At 38.3% G+C, this 20,315-nt stretch overlaps 1 protein-coding gene across 9 annotated transcripts in view; it reads right to left on the minus strand.

Annotated features, from left to right (window-relative positions):
• The window catches only part of RAPGEF2 (Rap guanine nucleotide exchange factor 2), a 291,653-nt gene that overhangs the window by 51,621 nt on the left and 219,717 nt on the right, over positions 1 to 20,315 (minus strand). For all 9 annotated transcript variants that reach the window (XM_067551808.1, XM_067551805.1, XM_067551809.1 and 6 more), the window contains one exon: positions 13,919 to 14,050. In XM_067551808.1, coding sequence (XP_067407909.1) covers positions 13,919 to 14,050 — 132 coding nt within the window. The remainder of the gene's footprint in view (positions 1 to 13,918; positions 14,051 to 20,315) is intronic.

Genomic DNA, 20,315 nt, shown 5'->3' on the forward strand with positions numbered 1-20,315 from the left:
TTGCTGGGCCCACAAAGAAAACACATTTCCAGTTGGCTAGATATTTCCTGGTGGAATCCTTTCTGCTATTATTAAGGATGGCTTGTACAGCATAAACATTCTCGGTGTGATGCCCACCAAATACCAAACCATGAGCTGAAGAGAATCTGGGTTGGGATCCTGGCCTTGCCATTCTCCTCTGTCAGAGATTCAGAAAGGACTGAATGCTGATGGACGGATGGGTTGACATTTGAGAGGGACTTGGGATCTCACCCCTCGCTGCTTGTTTATATAATAAATGGTTAGGTTGTCCAATATTAACAGGACATGCTGGAAGTGTATGAATGTAGGAAAGCTTTGCAGGTTTCTGGAACTGCTCTCAGTTCCAACAGATCTATGTGCATTCTGGCGTTGTGAGGTATTTAAGTGCCTTGTGCTGTATGATCGTCTACGTGGGCTTCCCAGCCTATTGGGGTGCATCTAATCATCATTTTGTTGAGAACAGGGGAAAGAAATGGAACTCCCATGCACACAAGCCCAGATCCCGCCACCACGTCAGTAAGGCCCTTACCTGGATGGGGATTGTTATGACAGGGTTCGTGCTGTGCTTACTGTGCTTATATACAGTTCAGATCCAAGCCTGAAGACAAAAAATGTGGAGTCTGGTGAATGGTATCATATAAGAACATCATACCACAGGTCTCAGGAGAGAGACAGACATCCAAACTGAGGTTTGAGGGCTGTGTATAACTAGGTCTATCAGAGAACCCTTGGCGTGAAATGTGTCTTTCGGAAGGCAGGTCTTTGTCCTGATCAAATCCAAGGTTGCTCCTATAAATTCTATGGTCTGAGTAGCAGTCAAATTAGACGTCTACATATTTACACAATATTCCAGCAATACTAAAAGGTGGAGCATCTGCAACAAGAATGACACTAAGAATTCCAGACAAGACCTGCCAAGTCAAAAGCCAGTCATCCAAGGACAAGATGAGCTGCTACTACTGAGAACACTACTGTTAACATTCTGGGAGCTTGGCTACCCAAATAGGAGCATCCTGTATTGATAGTGGTGGAGTCCCACTACAAACCTGAGGAATCATCTGTGGGAGGGGTGACTAGCCACATAAAAGTACCATCTTTCACACTGTAAGCCATGATCCATGTGTCCTTTTCTACAGATAGTATTATCAATGCCTGTGTAATCATATGGAATTTTAGTTTGAGAATAAAATCACGGAGTTGAAGGAGGTCTAGAATTGGTTTCCAGCTTCTGTTCTTGGGAACTAGGAAATATTACTAATAGAAAACTTTCCCCAATGTTGAAGAGGCATCTGCTCTATTGCTTGCTAATGAAGAGAGTCTCTCTCTTGAAGGTGGATCCCCTCCTGAGAGTGGTCCCTGAAAACAGAAAGGTAAGGTGACTTTGGAGGAGGTGGCAGAGAAACTTGATGATATAGACTGAATGGATGATATCCAGAACCCACTTGTCTGGTGTCATTGCCCTTCAATTGTGAGAAAAATTTGCTAGGTGTTCCCTAGAGTGGATCTCAGAATTGAGCGGAGGTGGCATCAATACTAGTTTACAGCTCATCAGTATCTCAACAAAAATATCTCTTGGTCCGGTGGTGAGGTTGAGTAGCTATGGCTGAAGTAGAAGGTGCAAGGCCTTTGCATTTTCTGCCATTTGCAAGGTGGCTCAAAAGAGCCCTGGTCACAGAAGGGCTGCAGTAAGGGCCCCAATTTGTAGGCATGTTTACGATAATTTCTCTTTGGGACCTGTGTAGATCTACCCAGGAAGCAGAGGGTTGCTCTGCAGACCTTCAACGAGTGCAAAGATTTATCCATCTTTTCACTGAAAGGTCTAGCCTCAAAGGTTAAGTGCTCAACAGTGTTTTGGACTTCCCTGGGAAACCCAGAAGACTGCAGCCATGATCCCCACCACATCACAATGGCAGCTGCCATAGATCTTGATGCCAGATTGGCCACATCAGCTGAAGCTTGTAATGAGGTTCTGGCCACTAGTTTGCACTCTGGAAGAAGGCCTGAAATTGAGCACTATCCTTCTGAGTTAACTTGTCCCTAAAGTCCAGAAACTTAATTCAGAAAATAGTATTTGGCAAAAAGGGCCTGACAGTTTGAGAGTCCAAACTGAAGGCTGGTAGACAAACAACTTCCCCCCATAAGATATAGATGCTTGGTCATCTTATCTGTAGGGGTGGTCCTTGGATGTTTCTGTCTGGATCCTTTAATGGCTAAGGCATTCAGGGCAGGGGAAATTGTGGCTAGTGGCGAGAAAAGAAGATAGAATTCTTCCAGAATCCTTGATTTTCCCTGGTCTTAGTATCTCCTTGGTGAGTATCGGTCCCGATAACAAAGAAGACTGTGTGTCCAGGAAGATGAAGATGTCCTCCGCAGTGTATAAGTCGCTGGCCCTTTTGGAGGTTGTATCTTGTCACTTCATACCACCAGAGTAAATTTAGATGTCAGTTCCTTATGGAGCCGTGACAGTACCATCAGTGAATGAGTCTCCAACCTAGTGGTTTTCAAGAGTACCAGCAGTTCCTGATTTTTCAGGCACTGGTGTTTCATTTTCGTTAATACCACAATTGGTGTTGAAGGTGATGCAGAGACTGGCTCCAAAGGAACCTTGCTTTGTGTACCTTCTGATCATACCCATGAGACTAAGGAAGACTTAAGTCTTTGTGACTTGGGTGTAAAGGATCACCCGACGTGGACAAGATCTCCTCTTAGAAGGTCTAGCAAAGAAACTTTTTTTTGTTTTGTTTGTGAGAATGCCCCTTACCCCCAAGAGAGGGCCCAGATGAAGGTTCTTTCCCTCTGCTCCTTTCCACTTTTAAGTCAGACACAGTACTAGGGAGCATATGCCTTAGTGATTCTGGCTGGTGTATGAGGGCATCCTCCCCAAACTTGGTCTGATTGGCAGCTCACTGTGAGTTCAATAAGGTGCTTCCGAAGCCAAAGTTCTTTCATCTTCCACATTTAGCAAGGAAAACAGCAGCAGATATTGCACTTCAGCAGAGATAGGTGCCTCTGAGCAGTGGAGGCACTGCTAGTGGTTACCACTGACTGAAAAGGAGCAGGAGACAGTTTTTGAAGCCTGTATCCTGGGTATAATTTAAATCCCATGCTAGGACACTGGGGCACTGGCACAGACCAATAAACACTGCTTGCAAGAATTCTCTGATCTCAGGAGCATGGACCACATGCATATCCCTATAGTGGAATACACATAGGGACCAGCACTCGAAGAAGAAACACACCCCAATTCTGACATTTTAGCAGGTATTCTCATGAGACCAATTAGAACTAGAAAACACTCATTCATGCCATCTGATAGTACATCATCTTTATAAGGATGCAGATCATTAAGCTCCAATATTAGTAGTTCATGAGATTCCGCTCAAATTCATGTCACATAAAAGGAACCAAAACAAGAGCAATCAGATCTTTTAAAAAAAGAATCACTATCATTTAGGGATAGAAATGTATTTTCTGGTCATTGCAAACACTTTCAGAACTAGTAATTCCCTTCACACCAACCCCAGTGCAATAGTCCTACTCTGGTAACCAAAAAGAAAAAACTCAAGGTCAACCATTTTATCCTTAAAAAAAAAAAAAAAAAAAATCCACAAAAAGTATCTAAAATTAACTGCTCCAAATGAAGAGCTTTAAAGACTGTTTTAAACATCTTTTTATCTGAAAATAGAAGTTTGACAGAACAGTAAATATTTATCTCATCTCAAGCAGTTCAAGACTTTACCAGGTTGGCCACATCCAAACACTTGCATTTGGAAATGTATACTAATTAAAACTAAAAAATTGCCTAAAGAATTTTTCACAAAACTGAATTTAAAATGTGACTTCACAACATACTTCCTTAGTATGTGCTTCTAGATATCAAAGAACCTGCAACCAAATGCAACATAAAATATATCTGTGAAAGCAGGTTTTACAAAGTCAATTAATCTCTCCTACAGCTGAAATCAGGGGTGAATAGTTGTATAATATCCCCATAAGGAAAAGGGCAACAGGTCTTAATTTATTAGCTGTGATCACCACAGATTAGAAACTTGACACTGATATTTAGAATCAGTGCAGCTCTTAACTCTAAAAAGTAAACGTATAGGGAGTGAAATAAGGTAAGTATGGTCACTTGTTTTCTGTAATGGAAACTGCTGAATGCCCTAGTAAGGTGATATTACTAAGCTGATCTCTCACCTGTGTACAACAAAAGTAACTCCACCTGAATCGATAGACAGAATCACGCTCAGTAGTTTAGCGCAGTAAAATCTAAATAATAACTAGAATTTATTTAACTAAATTTTAAGATCTCTGGAGTAGTCATTTTCAACTATGGCATGCTGTATGTGAATCCTATAAAAGAGGCTGTACTTATGAGCAAAGTCAGATTACTGTTCAATATTCTTTATGTAAAGTAAGTGTGCCATGCAATATCACTGCTAAAATGCCCATCTTTTAACCTACCGTAAATTAGCAAACAAACCAAATTAGACGAAGGGGGGATCTGATTAGTTTTCAAATGTGTTAAGGGCTGCTATAAAGAGGATAAATAATCAATTGCTCTCTATGTCCACTGAAGATAGGACAAAAAGTAATGGGCTTAATCTGCAGCAAGGGAGATTCAGGTTAGATATTAGGAAGAGCTTTCTAACTATAAGGGTAGTTAAACTCTGGAATAGGCTTCCAAGGGTGGTTGTGTAATCCCACCAACAGAAGGTTTTTAAAAACAGGTTGGATAAACACCAGTTAGAGATGGTCTAGGTTTAGTTGATTCTGCCACAGCACAATGGGCTGAACTGATGAACTTTCAAGGTCCCTCTCAGCCCTTCATTTCTATGATTCTAAGCTATTTGTCTTCTATTGTGCGCTAGACAGCCTCTTGGACAATATGATGATAATCCTGATTTGAGGACTTGGACACCATGAGAACTGTGATCTAGCTAAGAACAAAAGGAATTCACAGATGCAAATTTAACCAGCCATAATTCCATGGAAGTAGTAAACTGTACTATTTTACACTAGAATGAATGTAAATATCTCTATCAGATTTTTTAAAAGAAGGAAAAATGTCAAAAGCAACTGATTAAGTGTAATTAAATAATTTCTCCAAAAATAGTAAAAGAAATATAGTGACTAATTAAAATAATTCCATGTAAACAATAAGCACTCAACGTGGGAAGAATTTTAGTTTTCCCTCAGAACATGCCTAACAAGATTGCACATGCCAACACTTACATTAATTCACTGCCTTTCATGAAGTTGTCAAAATAAACCATTGTGTATCTTCATGTCTTCCTTGCTAGAGCCAAACAAGATTTTCCTCAAAACTAAATTGCAACGTAAAGTCCTTCAAACTTAGTAGATTCAGTTTGACATTAGAAGTTTCCAGGATTCTCTTGCAAGCATATTAAATTTTCAATTAATCTGTTTACAGATGTGTGTGCCTGAAGATGCTGTGAGGTAAGGGTGAGTGCCTGTGTGTGGACATGAAGATGTGACGTGGTAGTGGCATGTTTGCCCATGTGCTGTAAAGGAAATAGTTCCACTGGTCCCCATGGGTATGTCTATACAGCAAAGAAAAACCCATGGCTGGCTCATGCCAGCTGACTCATGCTTTCAGGGCTCAGGCGACGGGGTTGTTTCATTGCAGTGTAGACTTCGAGGCTCGGGCTGTAGCCCAAGCTCTGGGACCCTTCCATCCCAAAGGGTTCTAGAGCCTGGTCTCCTGCCCAGAACAGGAAGTCTACGAAGCAATAAAATAGCCTCACATCCCCAGCCCGAGTCAGCTAGCATGAGACAGCCATGGGTTTTTCTTTGCTGTGTAGACATACCAAATGAGTCCAACAGTTACTTTCTAAAATCCACTGGCATCAGGGCCTAGAAAATCCAGAAGGCCACATGCAGATATCATATAATGTATGCTAGACTTCCAAGATGTTCATGAGATAATCAGAAACTCCACAGAAGCGAGTGCACTTCTGTATGCATGTTGTCCTCTCTGACTAAGGACCTAGGAAATTTGAAAAAGAAATTAGCTTTCTATATACATTAGAATCTATTTCAAAACAGAAAGCTGGTTACAACCTAAAATGTAAAGTGAACAGTGCTTCTCCATAATCTCATATTTCTAGACCAAGCCACTTTAAAGATATGTCTTTCCAGAGAAAAGTAGAAGTGTTTTCCAAAATTGAAAAGTCCTTTTCCATCCACCACTAAAAAGTTCCATATCTCACAAAGCTCTTTGACCAATGAACCTTAAATAATAAAGAAAAATTCCAGCTGTGATGCAGTAATTCATGGCAAATTTTATAAGCAGAGGAAGGTTGGAGGGGCAGCATCCAAATCAGTTTTTATAAATAGACAGTGAGTTACAACCTGAACGAACAGACTCATTCTTGTATTTCCATAATCTAGGTATTTATTAAACTATTTAAAGTAATTTAATACAAAATATTGTAGGCCTCACACAAAGTGCAAATTATCTAAGGGCCATGCTTCCTCTGAAATCACGTTAGAGATTAGTTTTGTATGCTGGGCTCCGATTGTGTCCTATGGCCATTGACTGCTGAAAAGGGAGAGAGAATCACAGGTGAACACAATGGGCTCTCACACTAAGAACTCAACTTTCCAGGAAAGCACATTGAGGGCCCTCAAATAAAAGGTTACAAGGGATCTGACCATCACATGGAGAAATCTGAGAAGCACTAAGGCCTAAAAGCAGGATGTGATCCAAAAATCAGTGGGCCCTACACCAGACTGAGACAAAAGCCCTTAGTAAAGCTATGTTGGCACATTTTTAAAATATAAAACCAAGTTAGAGTGCAGAGAACTAGGTGAGAAATACCTCTTTTGTAAGAAAACTCAGCTTCATTACTGCAGAGGATGGGCCTTCGTTGGAAGAGATCTGGGAGGGTTCAGCACATGGGGCTGTTTACTCTGTGGTTATGAAAAGCATTTGGTACCTGTCCCCCTGCAGTCTTTTTAGGACCTCCCAGATAAGTGAGAAGCATGGGGAACATATAAGTAAACTCTCCTGTCCAGGGGATTAAGGCGGCATCCTAAACCCAAGATGTTAGATTGGGGCACCTCCTGCAATAGCTGTGCAGAAAGTGATTAGACTGTGATGCAAGCAAGCCCAAGAAGGGAAAAAAGTCAGTGTAGAAAACAAGACTCTGAAATGATGAAAGACTTTCCCACTGAATCCCTCCCTATTCCCCAGATAAAGAATGGATTTGCTTAACAGTCAGCCTGGGGCATACAGAAGGCTTTCACAGATGAGATGTTCTTTCTTGGACCCCTGGAAAAGAAGAGCTGATTCCTGCAACAGGCTTTCCCCTTTGTTTAGCCTTGTTTGTTGAAGCAGCCAACCATCACTGGTTTCACTGTCTGCTCTCAAAAGTGAAGGGGCCTTTTAATAACTTCTCAAGGAGCAAAAGGGTTAGCAGGATTTGCCTGTAGCTCCAAGATAGCTTTGTACATCGTCGGTTCAAAGGAACACCCTTGTCCCAAGATATAGTCCTGCTTCAGGTGGGCCCCCATCCCAGGAGACTGGCAATGATTAGATGAAGATCAGGAAGATCTTGAAAGGATGACCCTTTCAGGATGTGGCTTTTTGATCACCACCAAGAGTCTCTCTTCTGGACCACCTGGTTGGAAGTAATATAATAGCAATGTATTACTATGAAGTTCACTCCACATATATCATCATAATACACCTATGTCATATGTGAATTATGCAGTATTGTAACTGTGTTGGTCCCAGGATACTACAGGGACAAGGTGGGTGAGGTCATATCTTTTACTGGACCAACATCTGTTGGTGAGAGAGAAGTTTTTGAGCTTACACAGAGCTTCTTCAGAGAAGAGCTCTGTGTGAGGTTGAATAAAAGATATTCCCTCAACTCACCACTCAATCTCTGTAGTATGTGAATTATGGATATCAAATAATATTTTTCTTCATGGATAGCTGAGGATAGTGTGAATGACCATGCAACATCATGAAGCCAATAGAAGTTTAAATTTTCAGCCCACTCAAGAATACTCATAATTATGAAGCAACCAATATCTGTTATATGAGTGAATTTGTTTTTAGCTGTATTCTTACTTCGGAATCTAAAAGAACATGCTCCAGGAACATTAGTCTTGCCTCCAGCTATCTAACTGCCAATTTGCTTTTTTGTGGTAGCACAACATACTATTCACTACCAGCAGATACATCACACTATAACTCTGACTGCTAAACATTGATCTGTTTTTTATTAATGTCTTAAAGTAATAGTGTTTTGTACATATATACTATAGAAGCAGGGTTTGCAAAGACATAAGTGGAGGTAACTAGTGTAACCTAACAAATTGTAAGACTTTTGGTTATTTTAAAGACCATTGTTTTGGGGCTGGAGTGCATTCCCCCTCCTCCCCTCACCCTTCCCTTTAATAGTCATAAGAGTATGAAACAAGCTCACATCTTGAAAACTTCCCAGGGAAACATGTATCCTGGGAGGGTCACAGAAAGGATGTTAGCAGTTTCCTTTACTGTTCCAGACTATCTGGAGCAGAAACAAGAGGGCATGTCAGGCTGACAGGAAGCTGTGCAATCTGATTGCAGGATAAGGGAAAGAAATGCTGCCAACAGAAAAATGCTAAAAACAGTCTCCACCTTCTCAAAACAGGAGGAGGGGAGAAAACAATACAGTTCTCTCACAGGCTCAAGTTTCTTCATTGCCAAACTCAGAGGGCAGCATAAATCACAGGTGTCCATAAAGGAAGCAGTTACTACATGTGAGAAGCAGTAGTGAAAGGCTGTTTTCCAAAGTGACACAAGTGGCTATTAGGGTATGTATGGGCCCATGTGTGTGCCAAGAACAATCTCTTAACATCTAGTCTCTCCTCCCTCCTTCCCTCCCAAACAGCAACATTAAATAGTATGGCACTTTATAAACTTGCTTCCTGAACTATGATATAAAACAGTATTAAAAGGTCTTATTCAAAGTACAGTAGAACCTCGAAGGTACGAACACCAGAGTTATGAACAGACCAGTTAACCGAACACCCTGTGAAACCGGAAGCACTGTAAGCAATCATGCTGCAGTGGAGGGGAGGAAAAAAAAAAGAAAGCAAATACTGTGCAGAGCACAAACAGTCCAGGTTCTGTGCTGTTCCCGTAAGCCAAGGGCACTGTTTCACCCCCTCCCACTCCGCCCCACCCCACTTGGAGGGGGAAGCTGTTTTCACACACTCCACCCTCCCTCTGAGCCCTGGAAAGAAAGCTGCTACAGCTGAGCAACTCATGCTGCAAGGAACTGAAGACTGCAGTCAAAGCCTGGCCTGGAGCTGGAATGAAAGTCAGCTGTGCCCTGAAGGAGTTTTAAAGGGCCATAGCCTGTGCACAGACACAGCCCAAGCTTTGCTGCTGGCTGCACTCCTGGATCCTGCCAGCACCTCTGGAAGTGCAAGGGGCAGGAGAGGGGCACTGCAGCCGACTGGCACCAAACCCCTGCCATGTGCTGCCTCTGGAGCATGGCAAGCAGTGCACTGAGAAGGACGAGCCCTGGGGAGAGGCGGCTGAGGGCTGGGGCTTGTAGTGCCAAGGGTGTGAGGCAGGCTCCCCCCCAGTTCACCCCAAAGGCAAGAAACGGTAGAGCTGCTTGCAAACCAGGCAGTGCTGCCAGGTGTCACCTTTGCAGAATTCTCTCCCAGCCTCAGCTGAAAGACACTGACTGCAGGGTACTGTACCATAATGTTTTATTCAGAGTTACGAACAACCTCCATTCCCCAAGATGTTTGTATCTGAGATTCTACTGTACCTCAATGATCTCTACCTCAGATAGGGCAGGAGAAAAGATTACATATTTCATCCTGGCAAGCAATACTTGTCCTAAATGAATTTATCTTTCATGTGCAGTACTTGACATTCAATATTAATGTCATAACTAAATTTGTAACAGGAATATTCTAAGATCAATGCTGAAAGCATCTGAAGATTCAGCTCATGATTTATTCAAATTTAAAAAAGATCTATGAATCTATTTTCATTACAAACAACAGCTCTTGAGGCCCCATCACCATCATCTTGCTATGGTGCAAATACAGAGCTACCAGTTAACTGAGAAAATGTGGGACACCATGAACTCGGATTTGCAGTGAAGGGTTGGTTAACAATATACTTCACAATTAAACAAAAGGGAAACATTTTGTTGATTTGTATTACCCATTTGAAATAGAAGGCCTATTTAAACCTACTATCTTGCTAAGCAGTTCTTTCCAACATTATTCTAAACAATGTGTAGATATCCATTTTAAAGATAAACACCATGATATATGAGAACATCAAACCATAGCAACAAACAATATTGATAATCTAATGCCCAATATATGATCAAAACCAACGTACAGTTGTTTATGTAAATATAAGTTTTAGATGTACAATCTCTTTCGATGAGATATGCATAAGTATGCACATCACTGTACCTGAGTGCACGCACACAGTTTTATTTGAAAAAAGCACAGTTGAAGAATATTTGAACAAAGATCTAAGACTAATATTCCATTTTATATTTTCAAGTCATCTGAGTTTATTATTATATGGTGATTATAAGTTATTAAAATAATAGTTTTGAAAAGTTCTCTTATTACATAGTAGACTGAACAAATCTGTACCAGGACATTCTTTTAAAATGCATAATTTTAAGTCTCTTTTAAAAATGGGTGCACATGAATATCGCAGCTTTCAGGTTAAACAATTTAAAATATATTTCTTAAAATACCACAAATAGTAATGTACCCGGCACTAACAGATTAAAAGTTTAACTTTAGAAAAGATATTTGAAAATTTAATTTGAGGGAAAAAAACCCACACATTTATAGATATAACATCATTTGGAACTAAAAAACTGACAGGAAAGAATTATAAATTGCTGGAAAGGTGTAATTACAGCAGAAATGCTGACAGAGCACTAACTATGGATATTTCCCACATCACTGTTTCAAAACTCAGAATCCCAAAAATGAAGAGATATTTTTGGCTGTTCACAGACTGAAATTCACCCTTGCCCAGGAGGCCTGGCACTTCACTTAAAAGCAGGATTCAGTGGGGCTTAAGCCTTGTGTGGGCCCCTCTGTACTGGGATAAATTTCATTCCCTACTCTGTGAGCTTTAACTTTTTTCCTTTGCAAGTGAAAAGGATTTGACACACATGAATTTGGTTGGAAGAGATACATTACATGTAACAAGTTTCCACAAGATCAAAATGGCTTTAATGTCCATGACCACTTTTATAAATGATAATTTATTTAAGCACAGGCTATGGGCTAACTTTAGGCATAATAAACTATACTCTGAAATAAGGGCCTTTTAACAACTTCATTTACAGAAGTGCATGTGCAGAATTCAGAAGAATATTAAGTTTGTATGTGAAGGACTTTTAGATGAAGTTTTTTCATGTTCTAGAATCTAAATAAAAAATAATCAGTCTCATTTACAACAGAACATTTGAACAGAACAGAAAATCTGGGTGGGATTTTCAAAGGAGCCTACAGAAATTAGTTGCCAAAAAGCTCTCTCTAATTCCCTCAGGTTTATTTGAAACTCCAGCCAGATGCTACATAAAGGTGATTCCATTACTGCAAACTCAACTTCAGCAGATAAGTTCCATGCACTGGAAAAATGAAATAACTAATTCTTTGTAGTTTCTATGAAAATGGGATTTTGAATTCCGTGAAGTTTAACGTGGGGACAAACCTTAAACCTTTTGAACAAACTTTAAAAAGACAACGTCTTGTCTCCTCTTCATGAACATTAGAGAGCCACTGAAACTTTTCATAAGAATAGGGGTTTGCGTAAGACACTTTGCCAAATTTCTCATTGTTCAGTGCAGTACCTACATCCTTGTTATATACCTAAATGCAACCTGCAACTAAATCCCAAAGGCAGATGCATTTTATTGCTATTATGTGAATAAAATTTGGAAAGAACTTTGGCATTTTTAGAATAAAACAAAACACTTAAACTGTGAGATAATGTATAAATTCCCAAACCCTACTCAATATAACCCTAAATCCTGACCTAGGGGCACCATCCTTGGAGAGACAAAAATTCTAATTTTTGAAGGTAAATTCACTATACTTGTCACGCAGTCCTAACTGTAGAGTTAGTTCAATAATTTTGCTAAAACAAGCCCTTGTAATACTGCAATTACTGTCTAAACTAAGCTGAGACCAAGACTTTAGCCAGTCTTCAATCAAAAAGAAGGTCTGATTTGGTGGATAAAGCTGGAACCATCTTTAAAATCTAAAGTAATTGTATGTGACAATTGTTCAAGTTCAAAATAGCCTATGAAGGGCAGCCAAGAACAATAACATGCATCCTGGACAGCACAATATCAAGTACCAAGGCAACTGAAAATGTATGCTTCTGCATATATAGATTTTCTCCTTTAATCTAAATTAAATTTTTCTAATCTACCTTACCTACTTTCATACCTATGTAAACTTCTGATCATTTCATAAGGGGCTTTACTGCTCCTGTAGTAGGCAGTAAGTGGTTTACGAAAATCTAAAATATGAACAGCAGCACTCCATGACACTTAACAGATAACTCAAAGTTAATTTGTTCATTTCATTCAATTCATTTCAATTTCATAAATTAATTCAAATTCACTTATGCTTCCATAGATACAAATTTTAAACTATACATTTTCCTATTTATGGATACAAATCCTGCATCCAATACCTGCTTGCAATTCCTTGACTTCAATGGGAGTTGCACAGCGCAGCAGAATTTGGGACTTATTTTTGTTTTTATTTCAAGTACTTGTGTTATTTAGATTTCTAAAATAAGCAGTCATCAATACGTTGAAAGCCTTTAGATAATTTTCAATCAATCTTTGACTACTCAAATTATTCCCAAGATATACAAATATACCGCAGCAACCTTATGACGAAAAGCTCTCGACAAGAGGGACAATAATAATTTTAAAAATCCCTCCAACTCTTAGCCTGCCATCTCCCCAAATTGCAAGAAGATAAGATAAGCCATGCAAAGTGTTAAAAATCAAGTTCTGATAGAGCAATCTCTAAAGTCAAAGACCCTCACAAAGTGCACACTGCTGGCAACTCCCTCTGTTACATTAAGCATATTCCAGCCATCTCAACTGTGGTGGTCTGGCATCAGGAGAGAGGCAGTGCCTCACATACTAAGTCATTAACCTTTAGAATTTTTAAGCTTTAAAACTTAAAATCTAACTTTTGATGAAAACATCTCTCTCCAAAACTACAAATTACAAATAGAGTCCATCAAAGTTTATACAGAAAATAATGGCTTGTATTATGGTCGCTTCTCTAGACACTGCCAAGTGGCTCTGATAGTTACAAGTAAACATTAAAGTCAGTTCTATGCTACAAAGTTTTACCAGCACAGCTAACTGGGCTAAGAGCGTGGGGGGGGGAAAAAGAACAACAAACCCCCTCCCCACACTTAATCATCACTTTGACAACCCCCTGCCCTATGTAGAGACATAATTATACCAACAAAAGGACTCTTTTTGCCAGTATATGTGCATTTCCACTAGGACACTTTGCCAGTTGTAATGAAGATTAGACCTAAGTATTACCTTCAAATCAATAGAAGAATGTGCAGACTTGTTAGGTTACAGATCACCAGTTACCTTTAAACGTTAGATTAGTAAGTGTATCAAAATCTCAAACTGCTTCCCTTTCAAAAGAAAACGTACTGTCTTGTAAATAATTCGATGTTTGTTTTGTTTCACTAGATGACTATTGACAAAAAGCAATAAAACGTACATTCAATGTTATGTGCTGCACTACGTTGCCATTTTGGAATTTAAAATATTTATCTTAAGAAAATAGTTTGAGCAGCTGGTACTATGGAATACAGTCTTACCTGGTAGATGTCAGAAAGGCTGCTGCTTCCAGAATCACTAGTGATGCTACATCCTGAGTGACTAGAGGTAACGTGGGTCACCTGTGGGTGGAGACTGTCAGTAAGATGCAGTTTTGTGAAGTCTGCAGGAAGCTAAAGATGGGGTAGAAAAAGCAGCATTACAATGTGAATTAGGTATGCACTGCAAAACACATTTACATTGTTCATGTCACATTTTACTCCCTGACAGTACCAAAAGCTGTACAAAATGTATTAAGATGGCCCCTGGGGTTTGAGGATACAGCTTGCAACTTTAAGATTTATCATTAAATTTGCTCACAGTTCAAAGAATTATCACAAGTGTAAAAAAAGACTTGCTTCAAATGTAACAGATACAAAGACCATATCTAAAAAGAAAAACTGATGAACACAATGCATTTCAATTCTAATGCTATATTTAGTCATAACTAAATTCTCTGAGAGCCTTTTGACAGTTTCAACAATAAGCATTTCTTAAAGGATGGGATTAGGAGTGGCCAATGTTATACACTTTTCAGTAATAAAGTACTTTGAATATGAATTTCCTATACCTCTGTTACTGAAATCAATGATTATAGCACAAGTAAACCTACACTTTTCAGTAATAAAGTACTTTGAATATGAATTTCCTATACCTCTGTTACTGAAATCAATGATTATAGCACAAGTAAACCTACTTGACTCAACTATCAGATACACTTTGAACTCAGATAACGAATAGGAAACAAAGCAAAACTGAATTTGCAGAGCTACAAAAATTATACAATAAATATAAATGAACTATTTAAGTAACTGCAGAATCCTATTTGGTCACATTTGAATAAAGTAACATTCACTGTTGTAATCACTTCAACAAAAAAATACAGATTAAAACCCCAGTAACTTCAACTGTTTACTCGCCAAACAAACCCTTAACTCAACCCTACCTGTCCTCCATTTCATAATTTTGAGATCCATAGTTTAGTGTGGTTCCATATATGTAGGTAATCAATGTGAATTAAAATATATTAATATTAAAATATGTATTATTAAAATACATTTTGAAATGTCATTCACAACACCCCTGGAGGAGGTAATGCTGTTTCCATCACCTTATAGTGGCATGGTTGCAGCACTCATGTCGGTGTTCTGAATCAGGCAGAGTAGGGGATTTGAACCTGCATCTCCATTATCCATGCGAGTGGTCTAATCACAGGGCTATAGGAACGGAGAGGGTGGCAGAAGCAGCACCAGCGGCACTATGACTACCATGTCCTCCAGTTTTGTGTTTTGTGAACAGAGACTAAGTTCCTTCATGAATCTAGCCCAAAATATTTATTGTGGCTGAAACTATTTAGTGAATTCATGTCAAATTTCATGAGTAGCTTTGGTTAAATGGAAACTGCATTTTGGGGTAAATAAACTATCCATCTGAAAAATTTCACCCAGCTCTACTCCTGGTGGCTTGCACACAGGCCACTTTTCCTTTCAAACTTAATCCAACTCTTCCAGTATGTGCGTTTCGTCAAAAATGGATGTAGTTGTTGGATCTGAGCAACTCTGTCAGCTAATCTTTGTACAACTCAATAGCAATTCTTAGAAAGGTTATTAAGAATGACTTTGAGCTATGCAAAGATTAGCATACAGAACTGCTCAGTTCCATCAGCTACAGCCATTTTTGACAAAAGCACAAACAGAGCTACATACAATGTAATTTATGAAAGCCACACAAGCCCTACAGTCATTGTTACACATGAACATGGAATCAAGAAATATGGCTGGAATGAAGGTTGTTGAGGATAAAGGTAGCGATAATAGGCTGTGGATAGTGGCAGAAGGGAACTGATGAGAGGAGTATCGGTAGGTATTGAATAACTTAACTGCTTCTTTTCCTTGCACTATATGGTTTGCAGTTGGCAAATGCCAGCTACCAACCTTAACTCAGAGTTAACAGATTTTGTGAGGAATATCAGAGATACAGTGTAAAAAAATATGCTCCTACTCAGCATTGTAATTGTCGATTCCTAGTTGTGAACAATTCCTGGTTGTAGAAACAATAGTGAACTGATTATAGTAAAGTTCACTCAGTGTTTTTTTGGAATTCAAAACAACATAAGGACCTTTCTTATTCCCAGTGTAATTTTCTTTAGATTAAAACTGTATTTTCTGAGGTCTAAAAATAATTTAAATTAAGAGGACTGCAACTTTTACACACATTCCATGCTTCTGAATATAAAGTTACAATGTAGTCCCAGGGCCAAGGTTGGTGCTTTAAATGAGTCAGTTTAAATGAAAACAAAAAAATTGTTGTTTTTTTTTAAACTCATCCATTAAAATATTCTTAAATCATAATTTTGTCCCACTTTACACAACAAGCACAGTATTGCATCTGGAAAAATATTTTCTGTGATTAATCGGAGGGAACACCAGCAAAAGCAATTTCTCATGTACTACTGCTACTTGAGAGAGAGAGGCTTCTTACATCTTTTTTTCCCCTTGAATGTTCAGAGTTATTAAGGGATGTGAAAGAATACATGGATGACATAATTGCACAGGAGAGAATTTAGGAAAATAATTACAATACCACTCTTACACATATATAACTAAATCTGGCACATCTTTAATACCAAATTCACCAAATTCAGTTATTAATTTTTACAGAACTGGTTACAAGTTATCCACTTTCATACCAAATTTATCCATCACAGAACCACACTAATTACCTAGATATATTTAAAAAATTAACATTATGGCAAAGTACAGGGGAAGTCTACTGTATATAAGATACAGGAGAAAAATTATTCCTATTGACAAAAGGAAAGATGAGCCCATGAAAATATACCTATTAGTTTCCTACTAGAGATTAATAAAAGTCAAAATATCATTTCACATGCACAGATATTGTTCTTTTAAATAAAACAACACCACAGGCACTGAAGCATTCATCCCATTTTGGAGAACGCCTTAAGAGAGTAAACACAATTTCCTTTTTAAAACTATAAAATAAAATAGTATTTTTTTCCATTTTCTTCAGCAACAATTATGTGAAATTATTATCCTTGGGACAAAAACTGTTTCAGGTGTGAAATAAAGTGGCTTACCTTTAAACACACAATCACATCATCAATAACCTTCCTACCCTTAAAGCAATATTTTACTACCACCACTCTCAAAGTGAGTCATTTCTTAGGTGAGCACAAAACCAACCATTACTTCTCTCTATAGATGTTTCTCCTATTTTAAGAACATGATCTTTCTCCTCCTCCTCTAGAACATGCCTTGTCTGTGCAACAAAAGACAGGATTTGATATATGCTATGTTCTAGATAATAATGGGCTTCACCTTGGGTTTCTTAGTCATGCAAGACTCCCACTGACGTCAGTGTCACCATCGGACGAGTAAGGAGCCCAGGATTAGGCTCTTACTGCGTATTTCTTCATATCTTAAATACGATGCTTCCAAAATACTACAAACTACAAATACTACAATATCAGATAAATCTGAAAATTTACAGTCAATGGGAAAGGAAAAAAGACAGCAAATATGCATTTGCAGTGTGATATGGTTACAGGAAAGGCCAATGCAATTTTCCACTACATATATAGTCCTCCATTTCTCTTTGGTAGAAACCCACATATAATGTAGCATTCAATTCTAAAAACTGTATTACCAAATACATAAATAAAACAACAGGGACAAATGGGAAAGAAGTTCAGAGAAGAACAAAAAAACACCAGGAAACTTGAGGAACTGACATTTTGGGGGGGAGAGGAGAGGTCTGGGAAGGAGATTTTCCCCTTACTGCTAGATTGGCCTAGGTGCAGTTGAGGTTTTTTCACCTTCCTCACAGCGGATTCAGGGAGACCTTTTTTCACGCATGGCATGAAGGAAGGTAGGCTATATGCCACAACTCATTATATAAGTGTGGGGTGGTCCAGTGCAGATACTCCATAGGAAAGGTATAAATCCATATCAAGTGTCTCCTGTCCTTCTTTCGGTATAGCCACACAATAGCCCTATGGCATAGGTTAATAGCACATGAGCATCAATGTTTCACAAGAAGATAAACCAAGCTATCAGAGTTTTATAAACTATTTCATTTTCTGATATGCTAATGTAAGACATTATCAAGCAAAGAAGGTGGCAACTCCTTCAATATTCATTCGTCAGCCCCAAACATATTTGTAAATTAAAGTTTATTCACTATTGTATCTTTAATTTGTATGAAGAATATTTAGCCAATAATGAATGTATCCAAAACCTATTCAAATGCTGCAAAAATAATATAAAGTATCACCACAGAACAAAGTGAGGATGAGCTGCAGCATATGATTATTTTTATGATTTGTACTGAGATAGCAATCTGAGGCCCCAATCAAAATGAAGGTCTCACTGTATGAAGACAGTAATATAAAACATTTCAATGCTAATACACTTACTTATTACCTGTAAGAAAAAGTTTATAAATATTTGGTTGGTTACATTAACCAGCAGAAGCTAAATGAACAATATCCAGACTGCAGGAATAAGTGACTGTAATAAAGATGATGGGTATTCATCTCACTGGCTACTTCAATATAATTCTTTCACTAACCAAGGGAGACATCAAGGGAAACATTAGTTCTATGGTTCAGTGATTTTACAGGCAGGAGTCAATATAAGTAATTACAGAATAATAAACTAATTTCTATTGATTTTTGTCTACAGACATGATGCAGACTGACATGTCCAGTGTAGTGTTAAATTTAAAATAAATATTTAAGTTATAGAATGTGTCCAACAAGGATGCTACTCCCTAATGAGTCTTTACTCACTACACAGCTATATTGTGCATAAAATTTGCTATACTCCCACCATGATAAATTAAGTATATTTATTTTATTGTACATGTATATTAATTATGGAAGAATCTTAATTTTATGAAGTGTTTAAGGAGTTTGTAGATAGTTTCTCTGAAAAATGAAGCAGTGGTAATGTAATGAAAAGACTAATTGGTTCAATGCACATAAAATGAAAGTGCCTGCATGCTTTTTCTCTATCCCAGAGAAATATAGTACATGAGAATTCTCATTTATATACATAAAGTAATCTAAATAATTGTCAGCCACATTTAAAATCTGAAGCCACATTTGACTCAGAAAATAAAAGGTCAAAAATCTACTCTTAAATCTTAATGCTTTCATGAAACTTGTGAGTATAATACACAAGAGTAGCCTCAGCTCTTGCAAATGTAATATTTGCGGATCATTTGCTATTAAGTGCTGTGATCTATATGCAACGGGGGATCTTAACCCATGGCCCAATCAGCACGTAGCTGCGGCCCATGTGACATCCTTAGGGCCATTCAGGTATTACGTGTGTGTGCGCGCGCGCCCTACTTAACACAGAGCTGCATATGCGGCCCACAATGATAAATAGGTAGAGAACCACTGACATAAGTGACTCAATCATATCTACAGTCTGAAATTCAAATTGCAGGCGAAATACTGAATACATGTAATTTATTACCACATAACAGTGAAACTACCTGTAATTAAGCTTTACCAAAACCAATGTGTGTACGTTTATTAATATATAAAGCCAAAAATGGAACACTCAAAATTAAGACCAACATACTTCATGATCATTTTTAAGCAAGTTCTTCATCTCTCTCCTGCACTGATACACATCTATATTATAGGCACACTCCAAAAAGCAATACAGATGTTGAAATTAAACTAATGGTTTCTGGCCAGCTGGTCTAGAAAATGTGCAAAGGGTCTGAGGAAAGCTTGAATTTTTTTTGATCTGGGGTTGTTCAGGGATGAGGACTGGTACATACTATGCACCTCGTAATACTCTGAAGTAATCCCTATGTGCAGTTAATGCACTGAGTATTTTCCTCGGTTTGAAGACCTGTTGACCTGTTTTTAGTGTTTGTATGGGAGATGGCAAAATAATTTAAAACGGTGTATTCAGGGAGAGGAGAAGAGAGTTCATGTGAACTCTACGGAGTAACTTTCCTCAAGGGACACTATTTATGAAGTGCATCACAAGAACTCAGTATTGCTCATTTGTTGTATAAATCTAAAATTTAAGACAGAAAGCTCTTTGATTACCTCTATTTTCCCTGTGCTTAATCACCACAAGTAAACTGCTCTTTTTCTGTATACAATTTTTCAATCCATCACTGCCCTTTTTATACTTGCCTTCTTCTGTGCCAAAATTACTAACTGCTTTCAAACAGTGATTAGCATTTTCAGGTTCATGGAGCTCAACAATATCTTCTTTTAAAGAGCTAGCATAAACACTGATTTTTGTGTATACTAAAAGGAATCATTGGATGGACAGGACCTTATAAATAGGTTAAAACCTCCCCATGTTTTCTCACACAAGCAATTAAAATGAATGTAAAGAGACG

Source organism: Emydura macquarii, unplaced genomic scaffold, assembly GCF_026122565.2.
Source record: "Emydura macquarii macquarii isolate MOO-44397 ecotype Brisbane River unplaced genomic scaffold, CSIRO-AGI_Emac_v2 contig_1363, whole genome shotgun sequence".
NCBI classification, from domain to species: Eukaryota; Metazoa; Chordata; order Testudines; family Chelidae; genus Emydura; species Emydura macquarii.